The following is a 13,566-nucleotide window of genomic DNA, read 5'->3' as shown; positions in this document are numbered from 1 at the left end:
AATATGAATGAAACTGAACCAAAGATAAACTTTAAAAGTCCATGTGGGACTTCCCTAGTGGCACAGTGGTTAAGAATCCACCTGCCAGTGCAGGGGACACAGGTTCAAGCCCTGGTTCAGGAAGATCCCACATGCCGTGGAGCAACTAAGCCTGTGTGCCACAACTACTGAACCTGAGCTCTAGAGCCTGTGAGCCACAACTACTGAGCCTGCGTGCCACAACTACTGGAGCCCACACGCCTAGAGCCCATGCTCTGCAACGAGAGAAGCCACTGCAATGAGAAGCCTGCGCACTGCAATGAAGAGTAGCCCCCCCTCGCCACAACTAGAGAAAGCCCGCATGCAGAAACAAAGACCCAACGCAGACAAAAATACATAAATGAATAAATTTTTTTAAAGTCTATGTGGTAAAATGTACATACTTAATACAGTCTTAGTATAGTCTGATAAAGTGAAAAGGAGTATAAGAATCCAAAGACTTGGAATATTCAAAGCAAGCTTAGCCAGAGGCCACACCCCAAGAGACAACTTTGCATATTTAAAGATTGTGAGTAGTAGACCCTTTTCTCATATGAGCCCAGAGTGGAATCATCATTCTCTTCAGCTTTTATCACATGGTTAGAGCCCCTGAACTTTGACTCATCCTCTGCCTAAGCCTGAGCCTGCAAACAACATCTCCTTAACAGTCCTCAGAGAACAGGCTGGTCTCAGGTTTACAGGATGGCTTCAAAATATGACATCATGTAACCCTCACAACAATGCCAGGAGGAAGCAGTAGAGAGTGAACCTGTGAAACTCTAGGCATCCTGTCCTCAACCCTGATAAAGGCAGAACTCCAGGGCTGTGCACTCATTTTTTCTCTACCTGGAACCTTGCTGAGTGGCCCCAGGAGCGCCATATGCCCTCCAGGACTTCATTAATCAACCTTCTAAAAAAAAACCCATAATTTTATATGTACCAATGAAGTTTCCTTGGAATAGGACATAAAACTGGTGCAGTTAAAAGCAAGCAATTTGCCAAACAACTAGCAAGAGAAACACAGATCCACCCGTCAGTAGACAGGGTGCCTAAAGTCATACCGAGCTCACAGCCACCTATAAACACACCCCTTGACACAGCCCTGCCCACCAGAGGGATAAGACCCAGCTCCACCCACCAGCAGGAAGGCACCAGTCCCTCCCACCAGGAAACCTCCAGAAGCCTGAGGACCACTCTCACCCACCAGAGGGCAGACACCAGAAGCAAGAGGAGCTATGATCCCCTAGCCTGCATAAAGGAGTCCACAAAGAAAATGAGACAAAGTGAGATGGCAGAGAAACATATTTCAGACGAAGGAAGAAGATAAAAACCCACAAGAACAACTAAATGAAGAGGAAATAGGCAACCTACCTGAAAAAGAATTTAAAGTAATCATAGTAAAGATGATACAAACTCTTGGGAAAAGAATGGAGGCACAGATTGAGAAGTTACAAGAAATGTTTAACAAAGAGCTAGAAGATGTAATAAACAAAGATGAACACAACAATAACTGCAATGAAAAATACACTAAAAGGAATCAACAGCAGAATGACTGAGGAAGAAAAACAAGTGAGCTGGAAGACAGTATGTTGGAAATCACAGCCACGGAACAGAACATAGAAAAAAGAATGAAAAGATGACAGTCTCAGAGACCTCTGGGAAACATTAAAACACACCAACATTTGCATTATAAGGGTGCAAGAAAAGAGAAGGGGGACAAGATAATATTTGAAGAGATTATAACCGAAAACTTCCCGAACATGAGAAAGGAAACACTCAAGTCTAGGAAGCGCAGAGTCCCATAAAAGATGACCCCAAGGAGGAACGCACAAACACGCATATTAATCAAACTGATAAAAATTAAAGACAAAGAAAAAAATATTAAAAGCAGCAAGGGAAAACAACAAATAACATACAAGGGAACCCCCCCATAAGGTTATCAGGTGATTTTTCACTATAAACTCTGCAAGCCAGAAGGAAGTAGCACAATATATTTAAAGTGATGAAAGGGAAAAACCTACAACCAAGAATACTCTATGCAGCAAGGCTGTCACTTAGATTTGATGGAGAAATCAAAAGCTTTACAGGGGCCTCCCTGGTGGTACGGTTGTTAAGAATCTGCCTGCCAATGCAGGGGTTCTATCCCACATGCCACAGAGCAACTAAGCCTGTGTGCCACAACTACTGAAGCCCACATGCCTAGAGCCCATGCTCCACAACAAGAGAAGCCACTGCTACGAGAAGCCCGCACACTGCAACTAGAGAAAGCCAGCGTGTGGCAACGAAGACCCAACACAGCCAAAAAAAAAAAAAAAAAAGGCTTTACACACAAGCAAAAGCTAAGAGAATTTAGCACCACCAAACCAGCATTACAACAAATCTGAAAGGAACATCTCTAGGTGGAAAAGAAGAGGCCACAACTAGACTCGAGAAAGTATGAATGGGGAAGTTCACTGGCAGAAGCAAACATAAAGTAAAGGTAGGTCTTCCACACACAAATAGAATATGAAAACCAGCAATCATGAGAAGAGGAGAGTACAGACACAGGATACTGGAAATGCATTTGAAATGAAGATATCAACAACTTAAAACAATCTTGTACATACACACACTACTATAGCAAAACCTCATGGGAACCACAAACCAAAAATCTAGAATAGCTACACACACAAAAAAAGAAAAAAGCAATCCAAACACATCACTAAAGATAAGACATCAAGGGACTTCCCTGGTGGACCAGTGGTTAAAACTCTGCACTTCCATTGCAGGGGCCACAAGTTCAATCCCTGGTCTGGGAACTAAGATCCGGCATGTTGCTCAGCATGCCCCCCCCCACCCCTGCCATAAAAAGACACAGAGAAAGAAAAAAAAAATAGACAACAAATCACAAGAGAATAAAAGAGGAAGGGAAGAAAAATGACCTTAAGAAACAAATCCAAAACAAAAAATAGCAAGTTACGTACGTATCAATAATTACCTTAATGTTAATGGATTAAATGCTCCAACCAAAAGACACAGACTGGCTGAAACAAAAACAGGACCCATATATATGCTGTCCTCAAGAGACACACTTCAGATCTAGGGACACATGCAGACTAAAAGTGAGAGGATGGAAAAAGGTATTCCATACAAATGGAAATCAAAAGAAAACTGGAGTAGCAATACTCATATCAGACAAAATAAACTTTAAAGACTGTTACAAGACAAAGAAGGACATTACATAATGGTCAAGGGATCAATCCAAGAAAATGTAACGATTATAAATATATATACACCCAACATAGGAGCACCTCAATACATAAGGAAAATGCTAACAGCTACAAAACAGGAAATCAACAGTAGCACAATAGGGGGGAACTTTTAACACCTCACTTACACCAATGGACAGATCATCCAGACAGAAAATTAATAGGGAAACAAAAGCTTTAAATGACAGAATAGGCCAGATAGATTTCATTGATATTTACAGAAGATTCCATCCAAAAATAGCAGATATACTTTCTTCTCAAAAGCACACAGAGCATTCTCTTAGATCACATCTTGAGTCACAAATCAAGCCTTGGTAAATTTCAGAAAATTGAAATCATACCAAGCATCATTTCTGACCACAGTGCTATGGGATTAGAAACTACAGGGAAAAAACTGTAAAAAAAAAAAAAAAAAAAAAAGAAAGAAAAAAGAAAGAAAAAAAACCCACAAACACATGGAGGCTAAACAATGGTACTAAACAACCAATGGATCACTGAAAAGAATCAAAGAAGACATCAAAAAAATACCTCGAGACAAATGACAATGAAAACACGATGGTCCAAAGTTTTGGGGGTGCAGCAAAAGCAGTTCCAAGAGGAAAGTTTATAGCAGTACAATCGTACCTCAGGAAGCAAGAAAATTCTCAAATAAACAATCTAAACTTCCACCTAAGACAACTAGAGAAAGAACAACAAACAAAACCCAAGGTTAGTAGAAGGAAAGAAATCATAAAGATCAGAGCAGAAATAAATGAAACAGAGAGGAAGAAAACAATAGCAAAGATCAATAAAACTAAAAGCTAGTTCTTTGGAAAGATAAACAAAATTAATAAACCTTTAGCCAGACTCACCAAGAAAAAAGGGAGAGAACTCAAATCAATAAAATTAGAAATGAAAAATGAGAATTACAGTAGACACCACAGAAATACAAAGGATCATAAGTTGACTACAAACAACTATATGCCAATAAAATGGACAAGCTAGAAGAAATGGACAAACTCTTACAAAAGTACAATCTTCCAAGACTGAACCAGGAAGAAAGAAAATATGAACAGACCAATCACAAGTACTGAAATTGAAACAGTGATTAAAAAACTTCCAACAAGCAAACGTCCAGGACCAGATGGCTTCACAGGTGAATGCTTTCAAACATTTAGAGAAGAGTTAACACCTACCCTCCTGAAACTCTTTCAAAAACTTAGAGAAAAGGACACTCCCAAGCTCATTCTCTGAGGCCAACATTACCCTGATACTGAAACTAAACAAAGACACCACACACAAAAAAGAAAATTACAGGCCAGTATCACCAATGAACGGAGATGCAAAAATACTCAAAGTACTAGCAAACTGAATTCAACAATGTATTAAAAGGATCGTACACTGTGATCAAGTGGGATTTATCCCAAGGATGCAAGAATTCTTCAATATCTTCAAATCAATCAGTGTGCTACATCACAGTAATAAACTGAAGAATGAAAACCATGTGATCATCCCAATAGATACACAAAAAGCTTCTGAGAAAATTCAACATCGATTTATTTAGCAGGATACCAAATTAACGCACAGAAATATCTTGCATTCCTATACACTAATGATAAAAAAAAATCTGGAAGAGAAATTAAGGAAACCACTGCAACAAAAAGAATAAAATACCTAGGAATAAACCTACCTAGGGAAACAAAAGACCTGTATGCAAAAAACTATAAGACACTGATGAAAGAAAGTAAAGATGATACCAACAGATGGAGAGATACCATGTGCTTGGATTGGAAGAATCAATATTGTGAAAATGACTATACTACCCAAAGCAATCTACAGATTCAAAGCAATCCCTATCAAATTACCAATGGTATTTTTCACGGAACTAGAACAAAAAATTTCACAATTTGTATGGAAACACAAAAGACCCCGAATAGCCAAAGAAGTCTTGAGGGAAAAAAACGGAGCTGGAGGAATCAGACTCCCTGACTTCAGACTCTACTACAAAGCTACAGTAATCAAAACAATATGGTACTGGCACAAAAAGAGAAACATAGATCAATGGAACAAGATAGAAAGCCCAGAGATAAGCCCACGCACCTATGGTCAACTAATCTAGGAAAAAGGATGCAAAGATATACAATGGAGAAAAGACAGCCTCTTCAATAAGTGGTACTGGGAAAACTGGACAGCTACATGTAAAAGAATGAAATTAGGGCTTCCCTGGTGGCGCAGTGGTTGAGAATCCGCCTGCCGATGCAGGAGACACGGGTTCGTGCCCTGGTCCGGGAAGATCCCACGTGCCGTGGAGCAACTAAGCCCGTGAGCCATGGCCACTAGGCCTGCGCGTCCGGAGCCTGTGCTCCGCAATGGGAGAGGCCACAACAGTGAGAGGCCCGCATACCGCGCAAAAAAAAAAAAAAAAAAGAATGAAATTAGAACACTCCCTAACACCATACACAAAAATAAACTCAAAATGGATTAAGGACCTAAATGTAAGACCAGACACTATAAAACTCTTGGAGGAAAACACAGGAAGAACACTCTTTGACATAAATCACAGCAAGATCTTTTTTGATCCACCTCCTAAAGTAATGGAAATAAAATCAAAAAGAAACAAATGGGACCTAGTGAAACTTCAAAGCTTTTGCACAGCAAAGGAAACCATGAACAAGACAAAAAGACAACCCTCAAAATGGGAGAAAGTATTTGCAAAGGAATCAACAGACAAAGGATTAATCTCCAAAATATATAAACAGCTCATGCACCTCAATATTAAAGAAACAAACAACCCAATCCAAAAATGGGCAGAAGACCTAAATAGACATTTCTCCAAAGAAAACACACAGATGGCCAAGAAGCACAAGAAAAGCTGCTCAACATCACTAATTATTAGAGAAATACAAATCAAAACTACAATGAGGTATCACCTCACACCAGTTAGAATGGACATCATCAGAAAATCTACAAACAACAAACGCTGGAGAGGGTGTGGAGAAAAGGGAACCCTCTGGCACTGTTGGTGGGAATGTAAATTGATACAGCCACTATGGAGAACAGCATGGAAGTTCCTTAAAAAACTAAAAATAGAATTACCATATGATCCAGCAATCCCACTACTGGGCATATACCCAGAGGAAACCATAGTTCAAAAAGGCACATGCACCCCAATGTTCCTTGCAGCACTATTTACAATAGCCAGGTCATGGAAGCAACGTAAACGCCCATCGACAGACAAATGGATAACGAAGTTGTGGTACATATATACGATAGAATATTACTCAGCCATAAAAAAAAAAAAAAAATTGAGTCATTTGTTGAGACATGGATGGATCTAGAGACTGTCATACAGAGTGAAGTAAGTCAGAAAGAGAAAAACAAATACCGTATATTAATGCATGTATGTGGAACCTAGAAAAAAGGTACAGATGAACCAGTTTGCAGGGCAGAAGTTGAGACACACAGACATAGAGAACAAACGTATGGACATCAAGGAGGGAAAACTGCAGTGGGGTGGGGATGGTGGTGTGATGAATTGGGCAACTGGGATTGACATGTATACACTGATGTGTATAAAATTGATGACTAATAAGAACCTGCAGTATAAAAAAACAAAACAACTAATACTAAACTTTCTTTGGGTTATTTGTATGGAAATACGTTAATGTTTCATACATTACATGAAACTTCTAAAAATCTTATATGTTCTGGTTTAATGTTGTAAGTCATAATTCTAGTTATTACTTTAAAATGTGTATCTCAGAAATAACTAAATTTCCTTGTCAATTGCATTATTATGAACTTTCATCAAATCTTTAACCGTGGTCACTTTTAAGTCTTTTGTCATTTACAGACAGTTCTGGGTGTACTCTGATGCTTTTGCAAAAGTGTTCCTATAAAAGGGTTTCATCTTCAAGGAATTCATGGAAAAGACTCTGACAAGTACAGGTTTCTGGTAACTGACTATACTGCTGAACTGAATGAATAAGCATTTTCAGAACTCTAATGGAAAACTGATGAATTCATCAAAGTGCTAGCAAAAGATCAAGATGATAAAAAAAATTAATTACAGGGCTTCCCAGGTGGTGTAGTGGTTGAGAGTCCACCTGCCGATGCAGGGGACACGGGTTCGTGCCCCAGTTTGGGAAGATCCCACATGCCGCGGAGCGGCTGGGCCCGTGAGCCATGGCCGCTGAGCCTGCATATCCAGAGCCTGTACATCCAGAGCCTGTGCTCCGCAACAGGAGAGGCCACAGCAGTGAGAGGCCTGAGAACCGCAAAAAATAATAATAATAATAATTACATGGGGCTGAGTGAACTGATGAGGGTGATTATAATTTTTGTGACTTTCTGTTTCAATTTTTTTAAAAATGGGCAAAAGCTCTAAATAGACCTTTCTCCAAAGAAGACACACAGATGGCCAAAAAGCACAAGAAAGATGCTCAATATCACTAATTATCAGAGAAAAGCAAATCAAAATTACAATGAGGTATCACCTCAGACCGGTCAGAATGGCCATCATCAAACATTCTACAAACAGTAAATGCTGGAGAGGCTGTGGGAAAAAGATACCCCCCTACATGTTGGTCGAATGTAAATTGGTACAACCACTATGGAGAACAGTATGAGGTTCCTTAAAAAACTAAAAACAGAACTACCATATCCAGCAATCCCACTCCTGGGCATACATGTGAAGAAAACTATAATATTTACAAAAGGATACATGCACCCCTATGTTCATAGCAGCACTATTTACGATAGCCAAGACATGGAAGCAACCTAAATGTCATCCCAAATTATTTACAAAACAGAAAGAGTCACAGATGTAGAAAACAATCTTATGATTACCAGGGAGGATGGGGTCATGGGAGGGATAAACTGGGAGACTGGGCTTGACATATACACTAGTATATATAAAACAGATAACGAATAAGGACCTACTGCATAGCACAGGGAACTCTACTCAATACTCTGTAATGGCCAGTACAAGAAAAGAATCTAAAAGAGTGGATACATGTATATATATAACTGATTCATTGTGCTGTACACCTGAAACTAACAAAACAGTGTAAATCAACTATACTCCAATAAAAATAAGATAAAATAAATTTTTTAATAAAATTAAAAAGAATGAAATAATGCCATTCACAGCAACATGGATGGACCTAGATGTTATCATACTAAGTGAAGTAAGACAAAGATATCATATGCTATCACTCATGTGGAATCTAATTTTTAAAAAAGAAACAAATGAACTTATTTACAAAACAGAAACAACTTACAGATATCGAAAACAAACTTATGGTTACCAAAGGGGAAACATGGTAGGGAAGGGATAAATTAGTAGTTTGGGATGAACACACACACTACTATATATAAGACACATAACCAAAAAGGACCTAATATGTAGCCCAGGGAACTCTACTCAATATTCTGTGATAACCTATATGAGACAAAAATCTAAAAAAAGAATGAATACATGTGTATGTATATCTGCTGTACACCTGAAACTAACACCACATTGTAAATCAACTATGTTCCAACAACAACAAAAGAATCCAAAGACTTGGACTGTAACCCAAACTTCTTATTAATATTGTAACTCTGGGTGAACTATTTATCCTCTGTGCATATCAGGCTTCTTATCTATAAAAGGATTAAAGATGATAACCTTTCCTAACCACATTACAGGACTACTTTCTAGTAGACTGTGAGATATATAAATGCTTGGATAGTATGTTCTCTTTTTCCCTGGCCGTGATGCAAGGCATGCGGAATCTTCGTTCACAGATCAGGGATCGAACCTGTGACCCCTGCAGTGGAAGTGTGGGGTGTTAACCACTGGACCACCAGGGAAGTCCCACTGGGATGTTTTCTTACTTTGCCAAAACAAAGTCACAAAGTTACCTGCGAACTGTGAAGAGTTCTTAGTGTATCCTATCTTAGTTCATAGCAATTAGAAACATTTTGGAAGCAGAGAACGAGCGAATCAAGCTAGACTGCTAGAAAAAGGGGCAACAGGAAGGTTTGGGATATGACGGCCTAACGGTCAAGGGTGAGAGCACTGGCAGTCTGGTCTAATGCACAGAAACAGCTCAAAGGGCCCTTCACATTTCTAGGACCCCGGGAGGTGAGAGGGGGTGGGAGCACCATCCATTCATTAATCTACTTTTCAAATACTTAATCACAGACAAAATGATCTATCGATACAAGGTATCTTTTCATTGATGATCCTCAGTTTGTTTAAAGAAAGTAATACAACTGGTCTAAGTTATTTTTGGAGTAAGACAGGTTTCAATATATTCTAATTGAAGAGAATAGCAAAATATAAAATGCATGGCTTATTTAGGTCCAATATGGTTAAAGTGAGAACATGTGATTGGCTCTTAAATGCGTAAATTTTTACTCATTTACTGAAAAATTCACATATGTGGAACTCCAATGATATCACATAATGATGTACTGTAATATCTATATTCACATTACTCAAATGACTACTTCAGGTAAGAATATAAAAAAAATAAAGGAGGGACTTCCCTGGTGGTGCAGTGGTTAAGAATCCGCGTACCAATGCAGGTGTGCTCCGCAACGAGAAGCCACCCCAGTGAGAAGCCTGCACTCCGCAAGGAAGAGTAGCCCCCGCTCGCCACAACTAGAGAAAGTCCGCGCGCAGCAACGAAGACCCAACATAGCCAAAAGTAAATAAATAAATTTTAAATTTTTTAATAAATAAATAAATAAATAAAACTAAAATCTATACGTCTATTTAAGTAAACTTGCTCAGTCTGCAAAGCTTATGGCCATAGGCTATCAGTCCGTTTTCTGCTCCTCTGTGGTAATACTGTTTTGTGGCACAAACTTGATTTTACCCTGGTACCAAATAATTTCCCACCTAACACAAGTTGGTTTTATAGGTATCTTAAGCCTATTTACAACCACATCTTTATATTTTTACATGGTACTTTCATAACGCCATGCAAATTCTAAGAAAAAAAAATCTGGTTTTCTTCCAAAAGTCAATTCTTGAATTTCAAACAAAAGGACTTGGATTTTCTAGTAAGTAACCCTCAGCATTGAGATGACATGTATTATTGTGACTGTGGATGTGCATTATTTTTAACACAATAAAGTTGTATTATTAAAAGAGTCATAGAAACCTTTTCTAGCAATGAGTTAGTATGAAAAGTAGTCTTGGGAAGAACAGTGTATTTAGGGGAAAAAAGAAACCAGTCATCCGACCATTCAATAATCCAGCGTGGCCTCTTTCATATGCATCAAGCCATGTTCCTATTACTGTTGCTCAATTCTCAGAATAGATGAACTTAAGAGAAACTATTTCTTTGTAGAGACAACAAACTAATACGTAATATAGGCAATGAGTACAAACAGCTTTTGGAAGACAGGTTTGGTTCTGAAGAGATAAAACACCTCATAAGAAATCTACTTCAGTAACCAGAGGAGGCTGTCTGGAGACTGCAGGGCAGAACCTCTACAACAGCTGAGGGCCCATCTTAATGCTGCAGCTCAGTCAGCCCTGCAGGGGACAGTCCTCAAACTCTACCTAACTTGATGGCAAGCAAGAGTCATGTACATCAATGACAGGCTTTTCATACAGACAAAATACTAGATAGGAATCTTGAAGGAAATTCTGAAATGTGCATAAATGAGATTTTAAAAGTTAACTAAGTACTATGAACTAAGAACTTAATTTGTCCTATATAGCTAATTTTTTTTGTTTGTTTTTGTTTTTTGCAGTACGCGGGCTTCTCACTGTTGTGGCCTCTCCCGTTGCGGAGCACAGGCTCCGGATGTGCAAGCTCAGCGGCCGTGGCTCACGGGCCCAGCCACTCCGCGGCATGTGAGATCTTCCCGGACGGGGGCACGAACCCGTGGGTCCCCTGCATTGGCAGGCGGACTCTCAACCACTGTGCCACCAGGGAAGCCCTATACAGTTAAATTTTTAAGAACAGAAGTGGGGAAGAAGACGTGTTGATGAGAAAGAAATTTAAATTAATCAGATATAATAAATTTGAAACCATTCATTCTATTTATATATGCCACAATGACCTTAATATTAAAAAAGTCATAGGGTCCCATTTGGTCTCTTCACTCCACATTAATCCAGGAAACGAAGCTACTGAATTGTATTTTAACAGCAATCTGACACCTCTTACATTTCCACAAAAGCAGTTCAGTGTACTTTTCCTACAGATTTAAAACAAACAAGCTGTTTCCTTTCCAGGAAGCTAAAAATGTCATCCCTTTGCTTACCTAGTAACTGTAGTGACAAACTTGTTTGTTGTATCCAGGATACCTACCGTATAAGTCTCTGTTCTTTTGTTAAGTCTTTTGTTAACGCTGTCCAGTAAGTGAGCATTCATTGCAGCATAATTTTGTGTTTATAAAAGCCTTATTGACTTTCTGGTTCTGAACACTTGAGGGATCATTTAGACAACTCAGTGTACTTTAGATTTGGGGGATAACATAGTGGCAGAGCCCTGATAAAAAACCTCTACTGGTTTCTATTATACTGCTCTCTATTTTCCCTTAGATGAAAATTAAGGAGTAAGAGTTCAGCTAAGTAAATTTAAAGTGTGTTCTGAAATTCACCGAAACCTCTATAAAAGACAGCAAATATATACAAATTCTAATCCTCTGCTAAGTGCGTGAGAACTTATGTTACAGTAATAAATAAATAACAAGCATTCTAATATCAGGTAAAGCCTAATATTTTATAAGGGAAATACAATAAATATGTCTATAAGAGGCAACTAACTGAACTTAACACATTAAATATTACTAAAAAGCTGACCTCCAAGTCGCTTTGGTGGCAGGGGGCATGAGAATCCATGGGATAGTTCTTTACTTTCTGAATTCAAATCCCTTAAAAGTTTTAAAGTATTTATTCAGAAGAAAGGTAGCTACAAAGAGTTTAGTACAAATAGAAAAACAGATGACTTGGCAAACTACGTTAAGAGATTAATTTTTCATTGTTCATTTTCTTCTCTTTGATGCTCAAATTAAGTATGTATGTTCAATGTCTATAATACAATGGGCACCGTGCATCATTAAGAATGTATGTACCTGTTACACAGGTACACATGACTATGCCTGGAGGCCCCACCTGTATGTTCCACCCACGTACTTACGGAATTCATCCCACTGAACAGGTCTCCTGACCCCACGTGAGCCGTGTGCACAAAGTTTGTGGGCTCTCCAATCATACTTCGGTCAATCCGCCGGCGCCTTTTCTAAAATATAAGGAATAACGTGTTGAGAAAATGATCTTGTTAACAAAAACTTATTCTGGTAGATTTATATACTATGCACAAATGACTTCCTATAATAATATTTTTGCCCAGGACACAAAAATACCTAAATCTTGGTATCACCACAATCACCTCTTATGATGAGATCCCCCAGAGAAATATATGCACACAAAAATGATTGGTAGGGACTTCCCTGGTGGCGCAGTGGTTAAGAATCCACCTGCCAATGCAGGGGACACGGGTTCGTGCCATGGTCCGGAAAGATCCCACATGCGGCGGAGCAACTAAGACCATGCACCACAACTACTGAGCCTGCTCTCTAGAGCCCGTGAGCCACAACTACTGAAGCCTGTGTGCCCAGAGCCCATGCTCCGCAACAAGAGAAGCCACGGCAATGAGAAACCTGCGCACCGCAACAAAGAGTATGCCCCGCTCACCGCACCTAGAGAAAGCCCGCGTGCAGCAACAAAGACCCAACACAGCCAAATAAATAATTTTTTAAAAAATGATTGGTAAAGTAAAATAACAGGTTATTATTTAGAACTTAAAATAGATTATTTGGTCTGACTTTGGCCATCCACATATTTGTATAATAACCATTTAAGTTTTATTCTTTTAAAAAGTGAGACAAATGTAAAATTATCATCTGTAATAATCATTCTTAGCAAAGAAGACAGTGTGACTTAAGTGCAGCATTCTGATTTTAAACAAAACATTCTAGCTCGCATCATTAACAGACTGATGCTATTTTGATGGCTGTTACTGAGATTATACCCAACTACCCTTCACCAGGAAGGAATGTGTCAGCTATCCGTGCAGGGGAGGTTTGGCTCTAGCCCATTCACTGATTTCTGGCCTATTCTGGCTGCGAACGAAACCCTGTCCAAGCAGCCACCTAGGCTGCAGTTTACTGCCTCTTCCTCATTTCTGACGCTCACCTCCCAGCAGCTTCCCAGGAACTTCAGCCACAGGCTGCAATCCTTGTTCTACCAATGTGCCCTCCGCCTCACTAGACACTTCCTTCCCTACCCTGCTGCTGTGTTAAACTGACC

General features: G+C 39.2%; 1 protein-coding gene across 6 annotated transcripts in view; it reads right to left on the bottom strand.

Moving 5' to 3' along the window:
* The window catches only part of CDC42SE2 (CDC42 small effector 2), a 205,081-nt gene that overhangs the window by 3,572 nt on the left and 187,943 nt on the right, over positions 1 to 13,566 (bottom strand). For all 6 annotated transcript variants that reach the window (XM_067031541.1, XM_059061836.2, XM_067031542.1 and 3 more), the window contains one exon: positions 12,395 to 12,496. In XM_067031541.1, the coding sequence (XP_066887642.1) occupies positions 12,395 to 12,496 (102 nt within the window). The remainder of the gene's footprint in view (positions 1 to 12,394; positions 12,497 to 13,566) is intronic.

Source organism: Kogia breviceps, chromosome 4 (genome assembly GCF_026419965.1).
Source record: "Kogia breviceps isolate mKogBre1 chromosome 4, mKogBre1 haplotype 1, whole genome shotgun sequence".
Classification (NCBI taxonomy): Eukaryota; Metazoa; Chordata; class Mammalia; order Artiodactyla; family Physeteridae; genus Kogia; species Kogia breviceps.
This window is presented reverse-complemented; position numbering and strand designations above follow the sequence as displayed.